At 37.8% G+C, this 27,159-nt stretch overlaps 1 protein-coding gene and 1 pseudogene across 2 annotated transcripts in view; both read right to left on the reverse strand.

Annotated features, from left to right (window-relative positions):
* Nucleotides 1-27,159, reverse strand: part of LOC105470931 (F-box and leucine rich repeat protein 2) — a 127,624-nt gene that overhangs the window by 94,913 nt on the left and 5,552 nt on the right. For both annotated transcript variants that reach the window (XR_980881.2, XM_011723274.2), the window contains exon 2: nucleotides 9,882-9,943. Coding sequence is in view for 1 of the 2 variants with exons in the window: in XM_011723274.2 (XP_011721576.1) it covers nucleotides 9,882-9,943 (62 nt within the window). In the remaining variant the exon portion in view is untranslated. The remainder of the gene's footprint in view (nucleotides 1-9,881; nucleotides 9,944-27,159) is intronic.
* Nucleotides 12,685-21,396, reverse strand: LOC139361837 (obg-like ATPase 1 pseudogene; annotated as a pseudogene).

The following is a 27,159-nucleotide window of genomic DNA, read 5'->3' on the forward strand; positions in this document are numbered from 1 at the left end:
TCAAATATTTCCCCCAAACAAGAATATTCTTTTATAAATGCAGTATAATTATCAAAATAAGGAAACTAACAGTAATCTATTACTATTATCTAATCTACAGATATTATTCAAAATCTGCCAACTGTCCCATTAATGGTCCTAATGCAGAAGAAAAAAAAAAATCTGACCCAGGATCCAATTCAGGATCATATACTGTATTTGGCTGTCATGGCTTCTCTTCAGCACCCATTAATCTGGAATACTTCCTCAGACTTTATCTGTTGTAACTTCAATATTTTCAAAAGCAAATAGGCCAATTACTTTGTAGAATGTCCTTGTGTGTATATCTGATGCTTCCTCATGATTAGATTCGGGTTACAAATTTTTGTCAGGAATGCCACAGATAGGATATTGTGCTCTTAGTACATCGCATGAGGAGGCATATGATGTCCATCTGTATTGTTACTGGTGATGCTAACTTCGATCATTTGCTTAAGATGGTATCTGCCAGACTGCCCTATTATAGTTAGCATTTTTCCTTTGTAATTAACATTTATCTTGTGGAAAGACTATTTGAAACTATGTAAATATTTTGTTTCTCATCATGTCTTTATATATCTCATTATGTCTAAAACTGGCAAATAAAAGGATAGAATCAAGCATTTTCCTGCCTTTATATATATAAAATATAACACTGGGTACTCAAATAGAACTGAAGTGCCTCTTTATAAAAGTATTCCAATAAGTGGGAAAAAAAGAATGAGAGTATCACCACTTTGTAGCCCCAATAAATTAATGATGTAGACAATAAGCATCAACACTAGCATCTCAAAAAAGATAAAACCAGAGATTGTATGACTTCTGATGAACAAATACAGCACCACAGAAAGTCCTACCAAAGTAGTAGAATCAATCTGATAAAGTCTCTGGATCCAACTGTCAATCTTCCAAGAAATATAAAAGATGGAGAAAACTTGAAATTGCACCATGAGGACACAATAAGCATCCAGACTGTGGGAACTTTTACAGGCCAAATAACCCAAGTTCTTCAACAGACAAATGTATGGAACAGAAAGATATGGAGAGGGGACCTGTATATTAACTAAGACTTAAAAGATTTACAATTTTTTTAGATGGGCAAGACTAAGCTATAATTTCTAAGGATGCACATATAGGTGATAAATCTACAAAGCAATGAAATATAGTGATAGCTATAAGTCAAGATAGTGGTTCCTTCAGAAGAGGAAAAAAGCAGTTGTGATTTGAATGGGTACAGAGGTGCTTCTTTGGTGACTGGCAAAGTTTACTGACTTAGGTGGTGTCTATAAGGATATTTGTTTCATATATTTGTTTTGTGTAGTTCTCTGACTATATATTATATATTACAATAAAGCCTTTTTTTAAAAAAAAGTATGGGTCAAAGAAGCAAAAGTGGTACATGATAAATATTTGAAACTGAGTAAGAAAAACACTACAGTTCAAAATCTGTAGAATGCAACAAAAGTAGAGCTTTCAGTTAATTGTCTAAGGCTCAAAAAATAAGCAATTAAACATTCAACTTACGAAGGTAGCTAAAGAAAACAGAATAAAACTCAAAGAAAAAATTTTTACAGAGATATGAATGGAAACTATTAAAATAGAAATGAAGAAACAAGCCAAAAGCTAGTTCTTCGAAAAGACTAATGAAATAGGTAAACTTCTAGTGAGATTAATCAAGAAAGGAAGAAACACTTGAGCATAAACTAACGATATTAAGGAAGAAAGTAACATTACAACAGATACAGCGGAGTTTACAAAGCAAATAAAAAGACAGTTACCAAGACAAAATGTAAAACTCTAAGTGGACACATTCCTAGAAAAATAAAATTAGTAAAAGTGACTCAAGAAAAAACAGAAAAAAAAACTTGAAAAATACTATTCATTTCTAAAAATTAAATAATTAATTTCCCACAAAGAAAATTCTAGCCTCACGTAATTTTATCGTTCTAACAGACTTTCAAGCAACAATTAAACCAAGATAAATAGATGCTTTCAGAGAACAGAAAAACATGTGAATACTGCTCAACTCAATTCTTTGAGGCTTATATTAATTTAAAAATCAGATAAAGATAGTAGGAGAAATAAATTTGTGAGCCCTGGCCACTCAAAAATATAGATGCCTTACCAAATATGTAGTACTGACACACAGAAAATACTAAATACTAGAAAAAGACTCATACATACATTACAGAGGTGATAGGGCATTTCTATGTAGAAACAGAAGGATCATTCAACAAATGAACCTAGAAAAATCGATAATCCATATAAAAAAGAAAACAAAAATGTATTCCTATCTTACATATAAACATATGTACCAGAGTGATTAAAAACTGAAATATCAAAAACAAAATTTTTAAGCTTTCGGAATAAAATACATGTGACTATCTCTTTGTCTTCAGGGTAAGGAGGAAGTTCCTTAAGAAAGCACAAAAAACGCTAAGCATAAAAGAAAAGACTGATATATTCGACTTCACAAAAGGTATGGAAAACAGTGTGGCGATTCCTCAAGGATCTAGAACTAGAAATACCATTTGACCCAGCCATCCCATTACTGGGTATATAACCAAAGGATTATACATCATGCTGCTATAAAGACACATGCATACGTATGTTTATTGCGGCACTATTCACAATAGCAAAGACTTGGAATCAACCCAAATGTCCATCAGTGAGAGACTGGATTAAGAAAATGTGGCACATATACACCATGGAATACTATGCAGCCATAAAAAAGGATGAGTTCGTGTCCTTTGTAGGGACATGGATGCAGCTGGAAACCATTATTCTCAGCAAACTATCGCAAGAACAGAAAACCAAATACTTCATGTTCTCACTCATAGGTGGGAATTGAACAATGAGATCACTTGGACACAGGAAGGGTAGCATCACACACTGGGTCCTATTGTGGGGAGGTGGTAGAGGGGAGGGATAGCATTAGGAGATATACCTAATGTAAATGATGAGTTAATGGGTGCAGCACACCAACATGGCACATGTATACATATGTAACAAACCTGCACGTTGTGCACATGTACCCTTGAACTTAAAGTATAGTAATAATTTTTTAAAAAGTTAAAAAAAAAGCCTTAGAATGTGAAAAGAACAAGTTAGAAGATGGGATAAAGTACTTGTCAGCTAAACATTAATATCAGTACAAAGATTATACTGATAATACAAAGAACTACAAATCAATAAGCTGATCATTCAATAGGCCAAAAACAAAAATATGTGTTTCACTGAAGAGGAAACACATGTGACTAATAAACATATCAACAGATGCTCAACATTACTAGAATCCAGGAAAATTCAAAACAAAAGCACAGTAAGGTGCCATTCTACACTTCTTTGGCAAAAATTAAGATATGTGACAACACTAAGTGTTAGAAAGAGATTCAGTTTGGCACTGAATCTCTTATCCACTCTTTGTATGAATATAAACTGCTAAGACCTCTTTGGAAAAACAATTTAATATTTCTTTATAAAGTTAAATATCTGTATAGCGTATAACCCTCAGAAATTCTACTTTCAGAGAAAATTGCGTATTTGTGCACCAGGAAACATCTACAAGGATGTCCAAAGCAGCACGGCTCTTAACTGACAAAACACTGGAAACAACCAAAATACTCAGTAAAGGGGGAAAAAAATAAAATGTTGGTACTTTCACACAGTAGAATACTATACAGCAGTAAAAATGAATGAGCAACAGCCAACCAGAGCAACAAGAATCACCTTTCGTAACATAATTTTGAGTGAAAAACATTTCTAAGAATATAACATATACTTTTTTTACAAAGTTAATAAACAAGCAAAAGTAAACATCATATTATTTAGTCAAAATATAAGATAAAAAGTTTTAAGAAGCAAGAAATGATAAATACAAAGTCGTTAATAATATTACCTTGATGATGGGGAACGAGAAGGGGCAGCATTTGTGCACATTCCTTATATTACAAAATGAATAAAAGAGGGCAATGCATGGATCAATGGTAAAATGTATCATTAACCAAGAATTATGAGTAATCCAATTCTGCATAACTGAAGTTTTTAAAATGCTGCAGTAATCATCCTGCACACATGCCTCAGTGTGCTTTTGCAAATATATGTTAGTAAATTCCTAGAAATGGAATTTGTGAATACATACATTTAGCATTTAAAAATTTTTTTCCAGTGGCCCTACAGAATGGCTGCTACAGTTTATATTCCCACCTAAAGTATCTCACATCTCCTTGCCAAAACCTAATATTATCAAACTTTTGGGTAATATCTTATTGTTATTTTGATTTGTATTTAAATATGGGTCTTGTTGAGCATCTCTTTATACATTTATTAGCCATTTGTATTTCTTCTTTTGTTCGTGGCCTCTTCAAACTGTATTTCTAATAAAATCAATCTACCTTATTCTTAATAATTTTGAGTTTTTTTCTTTGCATATTGAAGAATAATGCCCTTGCTTATAATGTGTATCTAATTATTTCATCCACCACTGTAGTATTTATCTTTAGTATGGTATAATTTTACCATACTTCACTATTCATAGAGTCAAATTCACCAATCTTTTCTGTGTACTGAATTCACAGTTTTCAAATGAATAGATCTCTAATACAATTTGCTAGGGATAAATAAGGGTCTGGGGCAAAATGTATCTAGCTTCTATCCTCCTATCAGAAGCGATTTATTGGTGTTTCATGGCATCTCAATATAGATATAAAATCCAAAGTCATCCTCGGAGTTTTCATATACAAGCATAACCCCAACCTAGTCTAAAGAAAATTTGCTTCTGCCAATTTGGACCTTGGTGCCAACTCCAAAATAGTACATAACAGTTTAGGGAGATAATGAACATGAGGGCTTTTAAGCTGCTGCATCTGATTTCAATATACACATTTATTCAGTCCCACATTGCCACACACAAGTCAAAAAACAACCAGAGAGCAAGCAAACCAACCTAAAACAACTCTTTGGCAAAGAGGAAAAATCTGCATAGATGCTTAAATTTGAAATTGCAGAATGTACCCCCAAAAGAGCATCTTACCTGTTAGGATGCCCTGGAATATATATAAGGCAGCAGGCATCACAGACAGCAGGAAATAGAGGCAGCAGTCCTTAAAAAAGTCCATGGAGTGCTGAAACCAACCAGCAGGCAACAGCACCTACTCAATGACACCCGTAGCAGGAATGAGCCCTTTACTGCACTGCTTGCCAAGCACCTATGAGAAGCACTGGGCTACATCTTAATGATTCCAACAAAAACCACAATGATCTTCACTCATGGGACTGGCTTACAAATTTGAGAAAAGGAAAATTTGAAAATGTATGTGCTAGTCATTTTATAATTCTCCCAAGCAAATTTAACTACTAAAACTGTCATATTATATGAAATTGTGTCTTTGATTTCATATCGCCCAGAATTATGAGGCTCAAATCCCTCATTTGGGGCAATGAAATCTTCCTTTATCAAGCCAATAAATTTTATCATGTATCTACACAAATTTAAAAAGGAAAGAAATTACATCGATAATGGTAATTTAATTTTTTTAATGTGTCTAGTAATTTTCTTTCACTATTATTTATGACTAACTAGAGCTTTGACTCCTCAGGATGTTTGAAGCTGTTTACTGCAGGTATCACTTGCTGTCTCCTATGAGGGGGTTTACATGTGCTTTTACTTCATCACTAACATCTGAAAGCAACCTAATAGAAATTAAAACTTAAAGTCAAATCACTATTAAAATTTATAATCTGAGTTTTAGGTCAGTATTCAATTCACAGAAGACTTTTTTTTTTCCCTCAAAAAGGAATAGTTCCCTCCAAGAGACTACCTTTTGTTATAATGCAAGGTAACTGCAGTTGTAAATCAGATGTCACAACACCACACATCTGCTTAAGCAATAGTAATTGTCAGTTTAAGATAAGATAGTAGTATGCAATTGCTATTGAGATTGAATTAGTCCAGTTTAATGAACGGAAGCATTGGGCCTTCACAGAGTTACTTAATAACCAGGTACTTTACTGAGATATTTTTAGCAGTAGCATATATTTAGATCCTTATTAAGAGCTGGATTCATCAGTTGTTTGTATTAAAGCTGACTGCATTGTCAAATAGCATTTATTAAATATTCAGGCATCCAAAAATTGACATTAATAACAATAAGAGCTAACATTTATTTAATACTTACATGCCAGGTACTCTAAGAACAACAACCCCATAAGGTAAGAACTATTACTATTCCCATTTTACAGATGGGCAAATTAAGGCCCAGAGAGTTAAGTAAGTAAGGTCACACAACTAATAAATGAGAAGAGTTGAAGTCTGAACCCAGAAAGTCTGATTCCAACAGTAATATGGACAATAACAATGTGGAAAAATATATGCAAGGATAATCCAACTCACTAATAGATAATGGTTGCAACAGATTAAGTACTTCCATTGTTACAAAAATTATGTAACTGACTCCCCAGGAAGGATAATATTAAAAGCTGTTTGTTGGGCTATGTGAGAGCAAAGGTAGAGAAAAAACTTCAGTAGCCTTAATTCATGAGCAAGAGCTGGATTTAAAAAAGCAAAATTGTAAAAACTTGTTCAGTAACAAACTAAAAATGGGTAGTAGAGAAGGAATCTGTGAATAATATATATTCTTAAAACTATCAATAAAATCAGATGAAAAGAAAACACAGATTTTTCTGAGTGGATTCAAAGTGATAACAGAGAGATGAAAAGCAGCATATTATTCCAGATTATGCTTGTTAATGGTTCCAAAGGGAAAGGTGAAGCTTCGGTTGATGGGATCAGTATTGGAAGCTAGTTGAGAATTAAAGATGGCGGTAACAGAAGCAGTCAAAAGTGGCAGAAGAGAAAATGATCTGGACTGAAAGCAATTAAGTCTGTCACAAAGTCCAAGAATTCACATGTATTGAGGAAGTAAGACTGAAGGTGAATAGGAATTCAACAAAATTAGGAACAACAGACTACACTGTCACAAAGAAATCTACAATATGAAATAAACACATAAGCCAAGGGTAGACAATGAAGACATAATTTAACTGAGCAGAAAATAATAAAGACTTAAGCTTCATGAGGTGGGGGCTTTGTTATACCCAATGTTGTGGAATTAACTAATGATGCAGATGGAGGCTCAGGTAATCTGGTTCAAACCCTTCTTCAAAATTTTTCTTAGAAAGGGTAGCTAGGAAAAGGGAAAGCCACACAGAGAATGGAAAGTCTGAAAGTAAAATGATAGAAATGATTTAAAGGCCAGCAAAAAACTCTTAAAATACATGGTTGCTAGAGTTAATTTTGAGACTCATGAGTTGGAGAAGATCTGTAGTGGCAATATTTTTAAATTCCCCTTACAGACTCTGAAATAAGAATATAAGTGGGAATGTGAGTCTATGAAGAGACATTAACATTTGCTCTCAAGTGGCAATTCTTTCTGAAAAGTGATCTATGTATGAGCTTTATGGCATGATTCAAAAGCTGTAAGTAGTGATGACAACCTCCAGAATTCCTAACAGCTGAGTCCATCACGGATCTTTAAAAGAACTGAAGTTTCCAAGACTGCAGTTTAGAAATCACACTACATAGAAAGTGATATAATTCCTTTTTATTTTTTTGGTATCAACAGACAGAAACTGTTCCATGGCTGAGTAGAGTACAAAAGCCAACCCTACCAGAAGGAAAAAAACCATTCAGTTAGTAGCCTTGAGTCATAGCAGAAGTATGCATGAGAAGGGTGGAGTTTAATCACACCCTAGTGTTTAGTGGCCAACAGAGGCCTGCCTGAAGCTGCTTAGGATTCCCCAGGGTAAGAACACCATATTGAGATTACAGCTTGATGCCCGTTCTAGAGAAATGTTCAGACCCAGACTGGAAGCACTACATAATCCTAGGGGGGCACCATCTACACTGCAGTCTATGTGGATGGCATCTGTGCAGTTGTATAGTGACAGCCTGCCCACCCTGACACAGTTGTATTGCTTCTAACAACTTATGGTGCTTGAGCAAAGCCTTTTGGGTTTATATGGGAAACATACATTTCTTTCTTGTCACCACTTTCTTAAACTTGTCAAAAATGCCAAAGAACATTCTCTCTTATCCAAATATTTGTTTTATTGGAATAAAATACAATTGATATTTTTCATACAATCCTGTCTCAGTTTTTCTATCAACTGAGAAGGAGCTCATGACAACAGTGTCAAACAACACCTGATGACTAATGAAACACCCTTTGAAGTCCCTGAAATGTGATCACTACCACAAAGAAGCCAAGTTCTTACCCCATTTCTAACTCAAGGAAAAATGTCTAATAACCTGATGACAGTAAAGGTGAGTAATCTGTGGCATCTAAAAGTGGTTCTGTGGTGAACTTGGGAAGAGATGAAAATAATTATTCCCAATATTTAAACAAAACTCATATTCATTCCCCAAATGTTAAAGTGAGATTTAGTACAGCCACGGAATGGAGTCATCTGGTCAATCTCTTATTGTATGTCAGCATTTCCCCCAAATTTTCTGTGGAATATTAAAAGGATTCCATTGTCAGTAAGTTTGAAATGGCACAATTACCCAACTTGTATCATCGCCATGCACATTAGCCTATTAAGGCCCTGTGAAGTCCTATAGGTTTTGTTAACCCTATAGGACTACAGTTTGTTTCCTACAGTTATTTGATCACAAAACCTGGTTTCTGATGCTGTTGTTTTGTGGAGTATCACTGATAAGAGAAACAGAGTTAGGGAAATGACTCTCAAGGATTACTGTGTATACACCTATTAATTCCTTGTAAAGAATTAAAATATAACAACATCTAAAACGAAAATGAGTTTTTTTGTTTTTGTTGTGTTTTTTTGTTTTTGTTTTTGTTGTGTTTTTTTGTTTTTGTTTTTGTTTTTGTTTTGAGACACAGTCTCACTCTGTCACTCAGGCTGGAGTGCAGTGGCACAGTCTAGGCTCACTGCAACATCCACCTCCTAGCTTCAAATGATTCTCCTGCCTCAGCCTCCCAATTCTTGTGCCTCAGCCTCCCCAGTAGCTGGGATTACAGGCGTGCACCACCACGCCTGGCTAATTGTTTTGTATGTTTAGTAGAGACAGGGTTTCGCCACATTGGCCAGGTTGGTCTTGAATTCCTGGCCTCAAGTGATCTGCCTACCTCAGCCTCCTAAAGTGCTGGGATTACAGACATGAGCTACCACTCCTCGCCTTAAAATAAGATTTCTTTTGATGATTGCATAATACTAAAGAAAACTGAAGTACCTCCAGGCCAACAAATGTTGGTTGATAGCTTTACTTGGTAAAAACAACCACCAAAATAACATTTACTGTATATTTAGTGATGCCAGAAATAAAAGACAAAAAGCCTATTTTATACTACTGTCACTTATACTTCTCATATGAATAAAAACATATCAATACTTGGGGTTGACAGTATTTTAAGTGATCACTAAGAACATATCATAACTGTGCTTATTTTTCGTATTTAAAACTCATTTGTCTGAAAACATCAAAAACTTTATAACTTCAGGAGCTCACAACCTTGCAATAATCTCTCCTCATATTCCTGACTTCATCACGATTATCTACTGAAACCAAAACAATGGCACCTACTGAAGATTATTACAATACTTACCACATTACAAAAAGAATCCAGACCAATGCTATGTACATACTTAGTACATTCTGGATTAGACCAAGTAAAATTTAACAACAAGCTGAACAGCATTCTATAAAACAAAAACAAAAAGTCAGTTAGGCTAATTCTGTCTGTTTTTCTATGCTATGGACTCACAGTGAGAAAGAAGATAGGCTTGGAACTTGATGACTAAATCAGATCTAAACTCTTCATCCAGAATTTATCTACACTTACCTTAACAGAAGTTCTTTGGGTAACTTTTTGTTAATAAGGCCTTCATCATTGTTTGAGAAAACCTGGAAAGACAAAAAAGGAAATTGTGAAAATGTTCTTCAATCGATGTGGAAAAAAGTTATTTGTTTTTATACTAGTAGATCAGAACAGCCCCAACTGTTGTCCTACAAATAGGGTGTTACTAATTTCATGCAGCCACCATATTCTAATATTGAGTAATGTAAAACATTTTATGCCCTATCACTGTTTCATAAAAATGGCAACACATGGCCATTAGATACTACATTGTATTGGAGGTTCCAGCCAAAGCAATTAGACAAAAGATAAAAAAGATGTCCAGACTGGAAAGGAAGAAGTAAAACAACCTCTATTTGCAGATGACATGATCTTGCACATAGAAAATTCTAAAAATGCACAAAAATCAATTAGAACTAATCAAGGAGTTCAGCAAGTCTGCAGGATACAACATATATACAATATAGTTATATACATATAAACTGTATTTCCACATAGTAGCAATGAACATCCTGAAAATAAATTTCAGAAAATAATCCTATTTACAACAGCATCAAAATGAACAAAATACTTACGAATAAACTTAACAAACGAAGAATAAGGCTTCCATATTGAAAACTCACACATTGTTGAGAAAAATTAAAGGCGGCTTAAATCAAAAGACATTCATGTTCATGAACTGAAAGACTTATTAGTGTTATTTTAGCAATGCTTCTGAAACTAATCCATAGATTTAATGCAATCTTTCTCAAAATTACAACTGACTTTTTTACAGAAATTGAAAGGCTGATCAAAAAATTCATATGAAATGCAAGGGACCCAGAATAACTAGAATAATCTTGAAAAAGAAAAACAAAAGTTGAAGGATGCAAACTTCCAGATTTTGAAATTTACTACAAAGCTACAGCAATTAAAACAATGTGTTCACTGGCATAAGGGCAGACATACAGATCAATGGAACAGAACAGAGAATCTAAAATAAAATTATAAAATTGGCTAAAATAAAGAGAATCAAGAAATAAACTCTTAAATTTATGAGCACTGATTTAAATTGAGAAAGAATAGTCTTTTCAAGAAATGGTACCAGTACAACCGGATATATACAAGCATAACAATGAATTTGGACCCCCATCTCACTTCATCTAAAAAAATTAATTCAAAATGGCTCAGAGACTTAAATAAATATAAGAGCTAAAATTATAACCCTTAGAAGAAAACATAAGCATAAATCTTGGTGGCCTTGGATTATGCAATGGTTTCTTAGACATGACACTGAAAGCATAAACATCCAAAAAAAATTGATAAACTGGACTTCAACAAAATAAAAGACCTGGCTGGGTGCAGCAGGTCACGCTTGTAATCCCAACACTTGGGGAGGCCAAGGCAGGCAGATAGCTTGAGGTTGGGAGTTCGAGACCAGCCTGGCCAACATGGTGAAACCCCATCTCTACTAAAAGTACAAAAATTAGCAGGGCATGGTGGCGCGTGCCTGTAGTCCCAGTTACTCAGGAGGCTGAAGTGGGAGAATAGCTTGAACCTGGGAGGCGGAGGCTGCAGTGGGCCAAGATCGCGCCACTGCACTCTAGCCTGGGTGACAGAGCAAGACCCTGTCTCAGAAACACAAACAAACAAACAACAGACCTTTGTACTTCAAAAGGCACCATCAAGAAAGTGTAGGAAAAAACCCCACAAGATTGGAGCAAATATCTGCAAATCACAGATCTGACCAGGCACTTGTATGCAAACTACATAAAGAACTTCTGAAACTCAGTAATAAAAGACAACCCAATTTTAAAATGGGCAAAAGATTTGAATAGATATTTCTGCAAAGAAGATATGCAAATGGCCAATACATACATGAAAAGATGCTCAACGTAAGGATAAGTCAAGGGTAAGTCAAAACACAGTGAGATACATCATACCCATAGGATGGCTAAAATGAAAAAGATAGTAATAAGTAATGGTGAACACATGGAGAAACTGGAAATCTCATACACTGCTGGTGGGAATGTAAAATGGTATAGCCACTTTGGAAAACAATCTGGCAGTTCCTCAAAGGTTAAAGAGTTACCATATCACCCGGCAACTCCACTTGTAAGTCAATACTAAAGAGAAATGAAAATGTATGTCCATACAAAAACTTGTCCATGAATGTTCACAGCAGCACTATTTTTAATAGCTAAATAGTGAAAACGATTAAAAAATGTCTATCAGCTGATGAAGGGATAAACAAAATGTGGTATTCCAAAACATGGAATACTAGTCAGCAATAAAAAGGAATTAAGTAATGATATGTGTTACAACAGGAATGAGTCTTGAAAACATGCTACTGAAAGCAGACAAAAAAGGGTACATATTTTATGTTTCCATTTACATTAAATGTCCAGAAAAGGCAAATCCATGGAGACAGAAAAAAGACTAGTAGTTGCCTAGAGCTGGAAAGTGACTGCTAATGTATATGAGGTTTCTTTTGAAGGTATGAAAAAAATTCTTGAATTAGACAGTTGTAATAGTCACATAACTTGGTGAATATACTAAATCCCACTGAATTGTACTTTTTAAGTGAGGAAAATTTATAGCATATGATGAATATCTCAATTTTTAAAACCTGGATTAAAAAAACAATCCATCAAAACAAACTGCCGAAGTGGAAATAGTGGCATAAATAGTACCCTACATTTATTTTCTTTTTTTTTTTTTTTTTTTTTTTGAGACGGAGTCTCACGCTGTTGCCCAGGCTGGAGTGCAGTGGCGCGATCTCGGCTCACTGCAAGCTCCGCCTACTGGGTTCACGCCATTCTCCTGCCTCAGCCTCCTGAGTAGCTGGGACTACAGGCGCCCGCCACCGCGCCCGGCTAATTTTTTGTATTTTTAGTAGAGACGGGGTTTCACTGTGGTCTCGATCTCCTGACCTTGTGATCCGCCCACCTCGGCCTCCCAAAGTGCTGGGATTACAGGCTTGAGCCACCGCGCCCGGCCCATTTATTTTCAAAGTAGTGTCAATGATGAATCTTTGTGTTGGATATATGAGACTAATATTTAGTAAGTGCCTACTGTGTTGCAAGTTCCAGTAAGCACTATGTTAGATTAAATAGCTAAATTATCTAATATATTTCTAGTTCCTTGAGGTGCAAAGTTACTGACTAGTTGGGTTTTTTTTTGGAAACAGGGTCTCACTCTATCAGTCAGACTGGAGTGCAGTGGCATGATCACAGCTCAATGTAGCCTCAACCTCCCTCGCTCAAGCAATCCTCCCACCTCAGCTTCCCAAGTAGCTGGGACTACAGGTACATGCCACCACACCCAGCTAATTTTTAAAACGATTTTTTGTAGAGACAGGGTCTCCCTATGTTGCCCGGGCTGGTCTCAAACTCCTGGGCTCAAGTGATCCTTCTGCTTTGGTCTCCAAAAGTGCTGGGATTATAGGTGTGAGCCACTGTGCCTGGCCTTTCTTCTTTTGTAATGTAAGCACTTACATTTATAAAGTTCCCTCTAAGTACTGCTTTCATTGCATCCCATATATTTTCATTTCTATTCATCTCAAAGTATTTTTAAATAGCCATTATTTCTTTCACCTATTAATAATGTGGTTAATTTGGGGTCAGGCACAGCGGCTTATGCCTGTAACTCAAGCACTTTGGGAAGCCAAGGCAGGAGGATCACTTAAGGCCAGGAGTTCAAGGCTAGCCTGGGCAACATAGTGAGACCCAACTCTACAAAAAAATTTAAAAATCAGCAAGGCATGGTGGCATGCCCTATAATCCCTATAATCCAAGAGGCTAAGCCAGGAGATTGAGCCTGCAGTGAGCTATGATTGCGCTACTGCACTCCAGGCTAGGCAACAGAGCGAGACTCCGTCTCAAAAAAAAAAAAAGTGTCTTTACATGATTGTGAATTTTCCAGGTTTCTTTCTATTGTTGATTTCTAGCTTCATTCCATTGTTATCAAAGAAGACACTTTGTATTATTTCAATCTTTTGACATTTATTGGAACTTTTTTTTTTCAAATGTTTTACTGAGTGTAGACATCTGGAGTACTGTAAAACATGCATTATCCGTAGATTCAAAAAGGAGTAAGCCGCATTGTCCTCACTGTCAAATGTGTCAGGCTTGGCATACACGATGGAGATTAATGAAGTATCATGAGAGTAATATGGTTCCTGAAAAGCTTCTACAATTTGGAGTAGGGTCTTAATCATGTGAAAAGCAAAGCTGTTCACATTTAGTGAATTTGCATTTCATTGGTGGAGAGGTACACAGTATTTTAATTTTAAAACAAATAAAAATAATTTGTTGAAGATTCCCATCTTCCCAACTTTAATTGTTCCATCGGTTTTCAGAAATTTTAATTTAAAAAAAATCAGATGCCTTTTGGAAGTTGTATGTTTATCTGAGCAATAACTAAATTTTATTTCTTCTTCGGTTGTTGAGGTGTGTTAAATTTGAAGAAGACCATATCTCCATCTTCAACAATATAATTTCTGCCCTGTTGTCTGTACTTTCCAGCAGCCTTGACTTCCTCATCTTCAAGCTGATTTCCTCATCTTCAAGCTTGATTTCCTCATCTTCAAGCTGAAGCTCTTCATGTATTATTTCTATATTTCGAATAGGATCTACACTTCCTTCAACATGTGTGATATCATCATCTTCAAAAGCATGTGTTAGATGAAAGATGCCATCACAGGCACGAATATGAGATAAAAAAGCATTCTCCGGGCCCTGCCCATTGTGAGCTCCTTTCACAAGGCCAGCAATAAGCACTACATTTAGAAAGGCAGAAATTTCGCTCACTGGTTTGTGGTATTGGCAAAGAAAGTCAAACCTTCCATCTGGCACAGGTACTCTGCTCTCATTAGGATCAACAGTGCAGAATGGGAAGTTTTCTGCTGAAGCCTGACTACTGGTTAATACACTGAAGAAAGCAGATTTCCCAACATTTGGCAATCCAACAATACCAATTTTCAGTGAGGTTCCAAATCTTCCAATGATTGGGGGTGGTTTAATTCCGTCACCTCCCTTTTTCGGGGGCATCGTGCTCGGCCTGGGTGATGACACAGGGTCCCAGCAGCAGTGAGAGAAAGGTCCTGCCAGCAGCCGGAGGTGGGGAAGAAGCTATTGGAACTTGTTTTGTGGTCTTACATATGTCTATCCTGAAGAATGTTCCAGGTACACTTGAGAAGAATGTTGACTCTGGTGTGGTTGGGTTAAGTGTTCTACATAAATCTGTCAGGTTTCATTGACTTATAGTGTTGTTCGAGACTTCTGTTTCCTTATTCTGCTGTCTAAATGTTCTTTTATTGAAAGTATGGTATTGAAGTCTCCAACTGATGTTGGGGTTGGTGGTGAATGACATGAAAACCTTCACATATCTCAACAGTCAGAACAATGGGCTTATTTTCTGTTATTACAAAGACTAGTGAATCAAAGTTGTGAGATTTCACCTCAACATAGGAAAAAAAACTTTCTAGCAATTACAATAGCCCATACTAGAATGTCTTGCTGTTGAAGCAGTGATCTCCCATCTTCAATGCTCCTGCAGAGTCCACAGAACCAGAATTGTCAGAGAAAGGAATCCCTTCCTCAATGGGAAATGAGACTAGGAAACCTCTAAGGATCAAATCTAATTTCCCAAAAGAGTCTTATAATCCAAGATCTTCCACTTACACCTTTGTAAACCTTGGGCACGTCATTTAACTTTTCTATGTCATAGTTTCCTCTTCCTCAAAATGGGATATGAATGGAACCTGCCACTTTTCTATGCCATAGTTTCCTCTTCAGCAAAATCGGGATAGTAATTGAAGCTGCCACAAGGGCTGTTGTGAATGAAATGAGTTTATAAACGTAAAGTGCCTAGGATAGTCTTGGCATATACTAAGTGCTTAACAAATGGTAGCTATGATGACAGCTGTGCAGTCTCCAATTACTATTATAAAACCATTTCTCAGCTAGGTGCAGTGGCTCACACCTGTAATCCCAGCACTTTGGAGGGCCAAGGTGGGAGGACTGCTTGAGGCCAGGAGTTCAAGACCAGCCTGGCCAACATAGACAGACCTCCATCTCTAAAAACAGAAAAAAGAAGAAAAAATTCTCCCTTTATTTTTGTCAGTTTGCTGCATATATTTGTGGCTCTGTTGTTTGGTGCATATGTGCTTATAATCATTATGGTTCCTGTAGGAATTAACCTTTTATCAACATATAATCACCTTTGTCTCATGTAACAATTTTTATTATAACTTAGTCTATTTTGTCTGATATTAGTATAGCCAACCCAGCTCACTTTTAACCTGTCTTTTGATCTAACAAGGATCTCTTGTAGACAACATAAAATTGGATCATGCGGGAAGTTTTTTGCTCGTTTTTGTTTTTATCCATTCAGCCAGTGTCTACATTTTAGTTAGTAAATTTAATCCCTTTGTACTTATAGTAATTACTGATAAGGAGGGACTTACGTCTGCCATTTTGCTATTTTTAAAATTCTGTAGTGATGTGTACTGCTTCATAAATGCCAAGTATCAAGTTGGTTGATAGTGGTGTTCAAATCTTTTATATCTTTACTGACTTTTTTTTTCTCCACAAGTTCTGTCAATTAGTGATAGAGGTGTTATATTCAGCTATGATTGTGGTTTTGCCTCTTTTTCTCTTTGGTTTTATCAATTTTTGTTTCACATATTTTGAAGCTTGTTGTGAGGTACATACAAGTTTTTTTTTGTTTTGTTTTGTTTGTTTGTTTTTTTGAGACAGAGGCTTGCTCTGTCACTCAAGCTGGAGTGCAGTGGCATGATCTTGGCTCACTGCAACCTCTGCCTCCCAGGCTCAATGATCCTCCCACCTCAGCCTCCCAAGAAGCTGGGATTACAGGTGTGCATCACCATGTCCAGTTAATTCTTGCATTTTTAGTAGAGATGGGGTTTCACCATGTATGCCAGGCTGGTCTTGATCTCCTGAGCTCAAGTGATCCACCTCCCTCAGCCTTCCAAAGTGCTGAGATTACAAGCGTGAGCCACTGTGCTCGGCCTGTTATGTATTTTTAATAAATTGATTCATTATGATAAATGATCCTTTTTTCTAGAAATGATCCTTGTTTTAAAGTCTACTTTGTTAATATAGCAACATCAACTTTCTTATGCTTTTTGCATGGTACATCTTTTTCACCCTTTTTCAATCTGTGTTTTATATTTACAGTGATTCATAAAGACAGCACATAGTTGGACCATGCTATTTTATCCAGCCTGACAATTGCTACCTTTTAATTGGAGATGATGGTCTTTACATTTAATGTAATTATTGATATGATTTTTAAGTCTGCCATCTTTATATTTATTTTCCATTTGCCTCTCTTCTTTTTTCCTCTATTCTGCTTTCCTTTTTCGTAATGTGATATTTATTACTTCCTTCACTGATCTTATAGCTATACGTCTCTCTATTTTTTTCAATGTTTGCTTTAGTGATTGCAGAGTGCATCTTTAACTTATCAAAGTCTAACTTCATTTGACCTCACCGGCTTGTTGTGCACTTACTGTTGGATAGCTTACTTCTACTACTACTATATACCAAATAATATGTTATTATTTCTGCCTTAAATAGTCCATATTTTTTTAAACAAATGTATGTATTAAAGCAAGATATTTTAAAAGGTCCCTTATATTAATCCATATATTTACCCTTCCTGGTGTAATGCATTCCTTCAGATCTGAACTTCCTTTATTATAACTTCCCTTCAACTTAAAGAACTTCTTTTAACACTGCTTGTAATATAGGTCTGATGTAGACAAATTGTTTTTGCTTCCTTCAAAAATATCTGTATTTCTCCTTCACTTTTGAATATTTAATTCCAGGTTAGCAGATTTGCTTAAAAAATAAAATACAGCACTTTAAAAAAGTTAGTCCAGGCCAGGCACAGTAGATCACACCTATAATTCCAATACTTTGGGAGGTGAGGCAGGAGGATCACTTAGCTCAGGAGTTTAAGACCAGCCTGGGTAACACAGTAAGACACTGTCTCTACGGAAAATTTAAAAAGTAGTTGGGCATGGTGGCATGCACCTGTAGTCCCAGCTATTCAGGAGGCTAAGGTGGGAGAATTTCTTGAGCCCAGGACATTAAGGCTATAGTGAGCTATGTTCACACCACTGCACTCCAGTCTGAGCAACAGAGTGAGACCCTGTCTCAAAAAAAAAATTTCATTTTCCTCTGACCTGCATTGTTTCTGACAAGGTGTCAATTATTCATATTACTGTTCACCTTTATGTAATTTTTTCTTTTCTACCTCCTTTTAAATTTCCTTTATAAAAATTTTTGATTTTCAGAAAGTCGACTCTGATATACCTCAATTTAGACTTCTGTCCCTGCTCTTCCTCCTCTCCTTCTTGAACTTTAGTTGCATGTATGCTAGACAATTTTGTATTGTCCCACAGATCTTGAATGCTGATTTTTATTGATCTGTCCCTAAGTTTACTGGTGCTTTCTTCTGCCGTGTGCAGTCTGCTATTAAGCCTATCAAATGAATTCTTCATTTCTAATATATTTTTCATTTCTAGCATTTCCACTTGGAGAAATAGTTTATATCTTTCTGCTGAAATTTTCTCTGTTTATCCATGTTGTTCAACGTCCGGGCCATCACTGAGACTGTTTCTGTTGCCTCTTTCTTCCCATGACCATGGATCACATTTTCTTGTTTCTTTCTCTATCTCATAATGTATTTCATGCCAGATACTGTGTATAAAAGAACATTAATTTATCTCCATAAAGGGAAGTTCCTTCTTCAATTAAGTTGCTGGGAAACTGGGAGTGACAGCTCAATCCTTTTAATCCATAGTTGAGCTGGGTTTGAGATTGTAGTGTTAGTTCATGATTGGCTTATAATAATTTCAGTGTGAAATCAGAACTTTACCTTCAGGAGAAGCTAAAATCTGAGCACTGTCGAAACTTCATACATCTCTGAGCTTCATAACCTATGCTAGCTTTCCGAACTGTGAGATATCTTCCCTCCTCTCTGCCCTCCCCTCACATTCCAGCTTTCAGCTAGGGTGTTGTCCTTGGTCTCCAGCAGCACCTTCTGTTTTCTGTGCCTTGAGGAGATCTCTTTTTGCTCTGTTACCCTGACTATGCCTTCTCAAAGGCTGACTTGTCCTCAGTAAAAGCCTAGATAGTCATAAAGAGATTTCTTAGCTGTCTTTGCCATGCCCCCAGCCTGTTGCAGGCCCAGCCTTAGACTTCATAAAGCCCCTGGTGCACTACAGGGATTTCTATTAACTCTCCTGCCCTGCCCCCAGCCTTCAGCAAAATCCACCCACCTCAGCAGGATCCTTCTTAGCTCTCTTTCCCTTGCCCCTGCATCCGAACTCCTATTCCAATGTACTAATTGAAGGCCCATGGGGGAAAAGTTGGCAGGTAGGTGTAGTCCTGCACTGTAGCTGGAACTCCTCAGGACTCCAGATTGTCACTCCAGCCTACATGCAGTCAGTAACAGTTGACTTCTCTTTATATGGCAAATTCTTCCTCTTGCTGTTCCACCATAGATGAAAAGTATCTATGTATCTCTCTCTCTCTCTCTTTTTTTTTTTTTCTCTTAAGAAGGGCTCACTACTTTCCAGATTTTTGTTTCTTTAGATTTTTTTGTGTCAACTCTGATAGTTTTTTTAAAAATTATGATTTTGTACCTTCTCTGACTTTTCTTACTACCAGAGGGGGAGCAATAATGTCAACTGTTGCAACTTTCAACATTGTAACAAGAAATGGAAGTCTTTATTATCCTTTTTGATAGAAGAAAAACAGACTTGGAGAAAATAAATGACTTGACCAAGGTTCAGAGCTAAGAAACAGAAAAGCTACAATTTGAACATGACTACAACTCCAGGGCTCTTTATGCTGCACAACAAGTAGTATAGGCTGTTTGACTCTGGGAAAGTCATTTAACCTCTCAGTATTTAGTATTTCTAGCTGGTAAAAGGAAACAATTGTACTAGATAAACTCAAAGTCTCTTCCAACTCTAACACTCCGAGAGTCACTGAAGTCGAATTTCTGCTTTCTTCATCCTTACCCCAAATTTGCTCCTTCCATGGTCTTCATCTCAGCAAATGGCAGGTCCTTCTTCCTCTTGCTGAGGCTCAAATCATCAAAATCATTTATATTCCATAACCAATCCATCAGCTAATCCTATGGATGACTGCAACAATAATGCCATAGTCACCCTGCTTTGTCCCTTCTCCCCTAATTTTACTCCAGAATGACTCTCTTATAAAATATAAGTCATTTATGCCACTCCTCTACTTAAACCCCACCAATCCCTTCCCCTTCCATCAAAGGAAAAGTGAAAATCCTTTACACAGGTTAAAAGTCCTATGTGATTTGACTCCCTTAACTACTTTGATCTTACTTCCTACCACGCTCCCCTCTCTTACTACAATCCAGCCTCACTGGTTTTCTTTCTGTTCATCCAACACAACAGGCATGTTCTTGCCTCAGCACCTTTGACTAGTGACACAGTCTTTCTTCAGGCATTCCCATGGCATATCCTCTGCTCAAATGTCACTTTATCAGAGAGGCCTTCCCTTCTATTCTACATTAAAAGCAACACCTCCCTTCTCTCATTCACTTTCCAACCCTGCCCTAGAATTCTTTCTGTCCTACCCAGCTTTATTTTTCTCTGAAGTACTTTTCACCACCTTATCTGTTTATTATCTGTCTCACTGCCACTAGAATATAAGTTCCATGAGAGGAGAGCCAACCTCTGTTCGTGCGCTGCTGGATATCCACTGACTAGAACAGTCACTAGCACACAGTAGCACAAAATAAATATGTATTGGACAGAAACCCAAAGAACAAAAAATCAACGGAAAGACACAGTTGTAGAGGCAGCACTGAGAACTGGGAAATCTGGGTTTGAACTTTGATTCTGACTCCATTAAAAACTTCCAAATAAATGCCCTGTTCTGTTTCCTTAGACTTCCCTGCTCCATCCCTGTCTCTCTCATGGCCACCCTAGAGCTGGAAGAGGCAGTAGCTGATATAGACACTACACAGGGTAGCAGTGAGATTCAAAGTGAAGTAGGAAAAACAGCAGTAAAAGTGTAGCCAACCCACAGCTGTCCATATCTGAGCTTTGGTTGTCTAAACTGGGGTTGGAGGGGAGAAAAAAAAAAACCTATATCCTTCAGGATGTCATTGGACAACATGACAACAGTTTGCCATAAAATTTAAAAGAGCCTGCTGATTCAGCTAAGACATTAAGACTCTTAATCTTGGTGTAATTAGTACATTTGTGCCAGGCACTGGGCACAATCTTTAGGTTGGCAAGAAGCCATAATGTAATGGTTAAGAGCCCAGGCTTTGGAAACAGACTGGTTGAGTTCAAATCCTGGCTCTGCCACTCACTAACTATATGACCTTGGGCAAACTGCCTACTCAGTTTAGCCCTATTAAATGGGAATAATGTCAAACTCAGGCTGGGTGCAGTGGCTCACACCTATAATCCCAGGACCTTAGTAGGATGAGGTGGGAGGATTGCTTGAACCCAAGAGTTCAAAGCTACAGTGAGCCGAGCCACTGCACTCCAGCATGGGTGACAGAGCGAGGCCTTGTCCCCAAATAAAAAATAAATAAAATAAAATAACAAATGTCAATTTCTTAGGGACATTGGAAGAATTAAGATAAATGTGATCAGCCCAGAACTGGATACAGAGAATGGGCTCTATAAAAGAAAGCTATTATTACAATTACTAAAAATTACTCCCTGCCCCACAACAGTGGAGAAAAAAGGGAGATCAATATTGTCAAGAGAAGAAAAATTAATAGGGAAATCTCTACTTTTCTTGATCTATTAACATAGATCTCATCATATAAATTCTCTTACCTATGTCATATAATGACAAAAAGACCAAAACTGTCTGTAAACCTTGAGTTTAAAAAAAAATCACTTTAGGGTGGGAGGTTCCAAGAGGGCCAAATAGGAACAGCTCCAGTCTACAGCTCCCAGCGTGAGTGATGCAGAAGACAGGTGATTTCTGCATTTCCAACTGAGGTACTGGGTTCATCTCACTGGGGCCTGTCGGACAGTGGGTGCAGCCCACGGAGCAGGGTGGGGCATCACCTCACCCAGGAAGCACAGGGGGTTGGAGAATTCCCTTTCCTAGCCAAGGGGAGCCATGACAGACGGTACCTGGAAAATCGGGACGCTCCCATGCTAATACTGAGCTTTTCCAACAGTCTTAGCAAATGGCACACCCGGATATTATATCCCACGCCTGGCTTGGAGGGTCCCACGCCCACAGAGCCTCGCTCACTGCTAGCACAGCAGTCTGAGATCGAACTGCAAGGCAGCAGTGAAGCTGGGAGAGGGGCATCTGCCATTGCTGAGGCTTGAGTAGGTAAACAAAGCAGCCAGGAAGCTCGAACTGGGTGGAACCCACTGCAGATCAAGGAGGCCAGCCTGCCTCTGTAGACTCCACCTTTGGGGGCAGGGCATAGCTGAACAAAAGTCAGCAGAAACTTCTGCAGACTTAAATGTCCCTGTCTGACAGCTTTGAAGACAGCAGTGGTTCTCCCAGCACAGAGTTTGACATCTGAGAACAAACAGACTGCCTCCTCAAGTGGGTCCCTGACCCCCGAGTAGCCTAACTGGGAGACACCTCCCAGTAGGGGCCGACTGACACCTCATACAGCCAGGTGCCCATCTGAGACGAAGCTTCCAGAGGAAGGATCAGGCAGCAACATCTGCCATTCTGCAATATTTGCTGTTCTGCAGCCTCCACTGGTGATACCCAGGCAAACAGGTCTGGAATGGACCCCCAGCAAACTCCAACAGACCTACAGCTGAGTGAGGGTCCTCACTGTTAGAAGGAAAACTAACAAACAGAAAGGACAACCACACCAAAACCCCATCTGTACATCACCACCATCAAAGACCAAAGGTAGATAAAACCACAAAGATGGGGAGAAACCAGAGCAGAAAAGCTGAAAATTCTAAAAATCAGAGTGCCTCTTCTCCTCCAAAGGAACTCAGCTCCTTGCCAGCAATGGAACAAAGCTAGATGGAGAATGACTTTGAGGCAAGAAGTCTTCAGACGACTGGTAATAACAAACTTCTCTGAGCTAAAGGAGGATGTTCGAGCCCATCGCAAAGAAACTAAAAACCTTGAAAAAAGATTAGACGAATGGCTAACTAGAATAAACAGTGTAGAAAAGACCTTAATTGACCTGATGGATCTGAAAACCATGGCACAAGAACTACAGGACAAATGCACAAGCTTCAGTAGCTGATTTGATCAAGTGGAAGAAAGGGTATCAGTGATTGAAGATCAAATGAATGAAATGAAGCAAGAAGTTTAGAGAAAAAAGAGTAAAAGGAAATGAACAAAGCCTCCAAGAAATACGGGATTATGTGAAAAGACCAAATCTACGTCTGATTGGTGTACCTGAAAGTGACAGGGAGAATGGAACCAAGTTTGAAAACACTCTTCAGGATATTATCCAGGAGAACTTCCCCAACCTAGCGAGGCAGGCCAACATTCAAATTCAGGAAATACAGAGAACGCCAAAAAGATACTCCTTGAGAAGAGCAACTCCAAGACACATAATTGTCAGATTCACCAAAGTTGAAATGAAGGAAAAAATGCCAGAGAGAAAGGTCAGGTTACCCACAAAGGGAACCCCATCAAACTAACAGTGGATCTCTCTGCAGAAACTCTACAAGCCAGAAGATAGTGGGGGCTAATATTCAACATTCTTAAAGAAAATAATTTTCAACCCAGAATTTCATATCCTGCCAAACTAAGCTTCATAAGTGAAGGAGAAACAAAATCCTTTACAGACGAGCAAATGCTGAGAGATTTTGTCACCACCAGGCCTGCCTTAGAAGAGCTCCTGAAGGAAGTACTAAACATGGAAAGGAAAAACTGGTACCAGCCACTGCAAAAAACATGCCAAATTGTAAAGACCATTGATGCTAGGAAGAAACTGCATTAACTAACGAGCAAAATAACCAGCTAACATCATAATGACACGTCAAATTCACATATAACAATATTAACCTTAAATGTAAATGGGCTAAATGCTCCAATTAAAAGACACAGACTGGCAAATTGGATAAAGAGTCAAGACCCATCAGTGTGCTGTATTCAGGAGACCCATCTCACATGAAGAGACACACAGAGGCTCAAAATAAAGGGATGGAGGAAGATCTACCAAGCAAATGGAAAACAAAAAAAAGCAGGTGTTGCAATCCTAGTCTCTGATAAAACAGACTTTAAAGCAACCAAGATCAAAAGAGACAAAGAAGGTCATTACATAATGGTAAAGGGAACAATTCAACAAGAAGAGCTAACTATCGTAAATATATATGCACCCAATACAGGAGCACCCAGATTCATAAAGCAAGTCCTTAGAAACCTACAAAGAGACTTTAACACCTCACTGTAAACATGAGACAGATCAACAAGACAGAACATTAACAAGGATATCCAGGAATTAAACTCAGCTCTGCACCAAGTGGACCTAATAGACATCTACAGAACTCTCCACCCCAAGTCAACAGAATATACATTCTTCTCAGCAGCACATTGCACTTATTCCAAAATTGACCACACAGTTGGAAGCACTCCTCAGCAAATGTAGGGAGACCCCCTGAAACTATTGCTGCGGAATAAAAGATGAAATGCTCCTGATTATTGTAAATACAAAATTGCATGCAGGATTGTGTAAAGACAATGCCAGGTTGGACTGCCAGAATGAGCCAACAGTGTGTGACGTGCTTCCTCCTGCAGAGAGCCTATGAATGGACGTGCAGTCAGGTAGGTTTCACATCACCAAGATTCCTATCCCAGAAAAGCAGATGTTCATAGCTCTGGGAATGGAATGCGACCCTTGTGGAGAGCCTATAAATGGACGCATGGGGGGGACACCTGTCCATGTGGATAAGATAGGGCTATAAACACCCTCATCTTGCCACAGCTCTTCTAGGCCTCTTTAGGGTTAAGGCATACTCCCTTCTGAGAATTTCTGGTCTAACCAGTTGTCTAGCTTCAAGTCCTGTTACTATGGATTGTTTGTAACCAGCTTTTGCTGCAACGGTTACTGCTGATTAATATCTTGCTAATCATAGGTTATGGAACTACTGTGTTTCTGTTTTAAGGCTCTGTTAGAAATTACTGATGCACACAATATATTATAAATTCTTATCTCTGTATACTGTACTTCTGCATACAGATGTTATGTTAAAGAATTACTTCATCATCATGTGACCATCTCACCTCATAATCAAATTATCCTAAATCCCTCACTAACCTACCCCTGCCCTCAATAAACTTAATAATAAATGCTGGTATGTCCAGTGCATTGTTGGCACCACAGGACCAGAAGGTGGTGACCCCCCCTGGACCCAGCTTTCACTATCTTGCGTGTGTGTATTATTTCTTGACCTGCTGATCCACCTGGGAACAAAGAGAGAGAGACCCGTTGCATTGTGGGCTGCTGGCCAGATCCCACAATAAGCAAATGTAAAAGAAGAGAAATTATAACAAACTGTCTCTGAGACCACAGGGCAATCAAACTAGAACTCAGGATTAAGAAACTCACTCAAAACTTCTCAACTACATAGAAATTGAACAACCTGCTCCTGAATGACTACTGGGTATACAACAAAATGAAGGCAGAAATAAAGATGTTCCTTGAAACCAATGAGAACAAAGACACAACATACCAGAATCTCTGGGACACATTTAAAGCAGTGTGTAGAGGGAAATTTATAGCACTAAATGCCCACAAGAGAAAGCACGAAAGATCTAAAATTGACACCCTAACATCACAATTAAAGGAACTAGAGAAGCAAGAGCAAACACATTCAAAAGCTAGCAGAAGGCAAGAAATAACTAAGATCAGAGCAGAACTAAAGGAGAAAGAGACACAAAAAACCCTTCAAAAAATCAATAAATCCAGGAGGTTTTTGAAAAGATCAACAAAATTGATAGACTGCTAGCAAGACTAATAAAGAAGAATCAAATAGACGCAATAAAAAATAATAAAGGGGATATCACCACTGATCCCACAGAAATACAAACTACCATCAGAGAATACTATAAACACCTCTACGCAAATAAACTAGAAAATCTAGAAGAAATGGATAAATTCCTGGACACATACACCCTCCCAAGACTAAACCAGGAAGAAGTTGAAGCCCTGAATAAACCAATAACTGGCTCTGAAATTGAGGCAATAATTAACAGCCTACCAACCAAAAAAAGTCCTGGACCAGACAGATTCACAGCCGAATTCTACCAGAAGTACAAAGATGAGCTGGCACCACTCCTGAAACCAATCAATAGAAAAAGAGAGAATCCTCCCTAACTCATTTTATGAGGCCAGCATCATCCTGATACCAAAGCTTGGCAGAGACACTACAAAAAAAGAGAATTTAAACCAATATCCCTGATGAACATTGATGCAAAAATTCTCAATAAAATACTGGCAAACCGAATCCAGCAGCACAGCAAAAAGCTTATCCACCACGATCAAGTTGGCTTCATCCCTGGGATGCAAGGCTGGTTCAACATATGCAAATCAATAAATGTAATCCATCATATAAACAGAACCAATGACAAAAACCACATGATTACCTCAAAAGATGCAGGAAAAGGCCTTCAACAAAATTCAACAGCCCTTCTTGCTAAAAACTCTCAATAAACTAAGTATTAATGGGATGTATCTCAAAATAACAAGAGCAACTTATGACAAACCCACAGCCAATATCATACTGAATGGGCAAAAGCTGGAAGCATTCCCTTTGAAAACTGGCACAAGACAGGGATGCCCTCTCTCATCACTCTATACAACATACTGTTGGAAGTTCTGGCCAGGCAATCAGGCAGGAGAAAGAAATAAAGGGTATTCAATTAGTAAAAGAGGCAGTCAAATTGTCCCTGTTTGCAGATGACATGATTGTATATTTAGAAAACCCCATTGTCTCGGCCCAAGAGCTCCTTAAGCTGATAAGCAACTTCAGCAAAGTCTCGGGATACAAAATCAATGTGCAAAAATCACAAGCATTCCTACACACCAACAACAGACAAACAGAGAGCCAAATCATGAGTGAACTCCCATTCACAACTGCTTCAAAGAAAATAAAATACCTAGGAATCCAACTTACAAGGGACGTGAAGGACCTCTTCAAGGAGAACTACAAACAACTGCTCAACGAAATAAAAGAGGACACAAACAAATGGAAGAACATTCCATGTTCATGGATAGGAAGAATCAATGTTGTGAAAATGGC

The sequence above is a fragment of the Macaca nemestrina genome, chromosome 2 (genome assembly GCF_043159975.1).
Source record: "Macaca nemestrina isolate mMacNem1 chromosome 2, mMacNem.hap1, whole genome shotgun sequence".
Classification (NCBI taxonomy): Eukaryota; Metazoa; Chordata; class Mammalia; order Primates; family Cercopithecidae; genus Macaca; species Macaca nemestrina.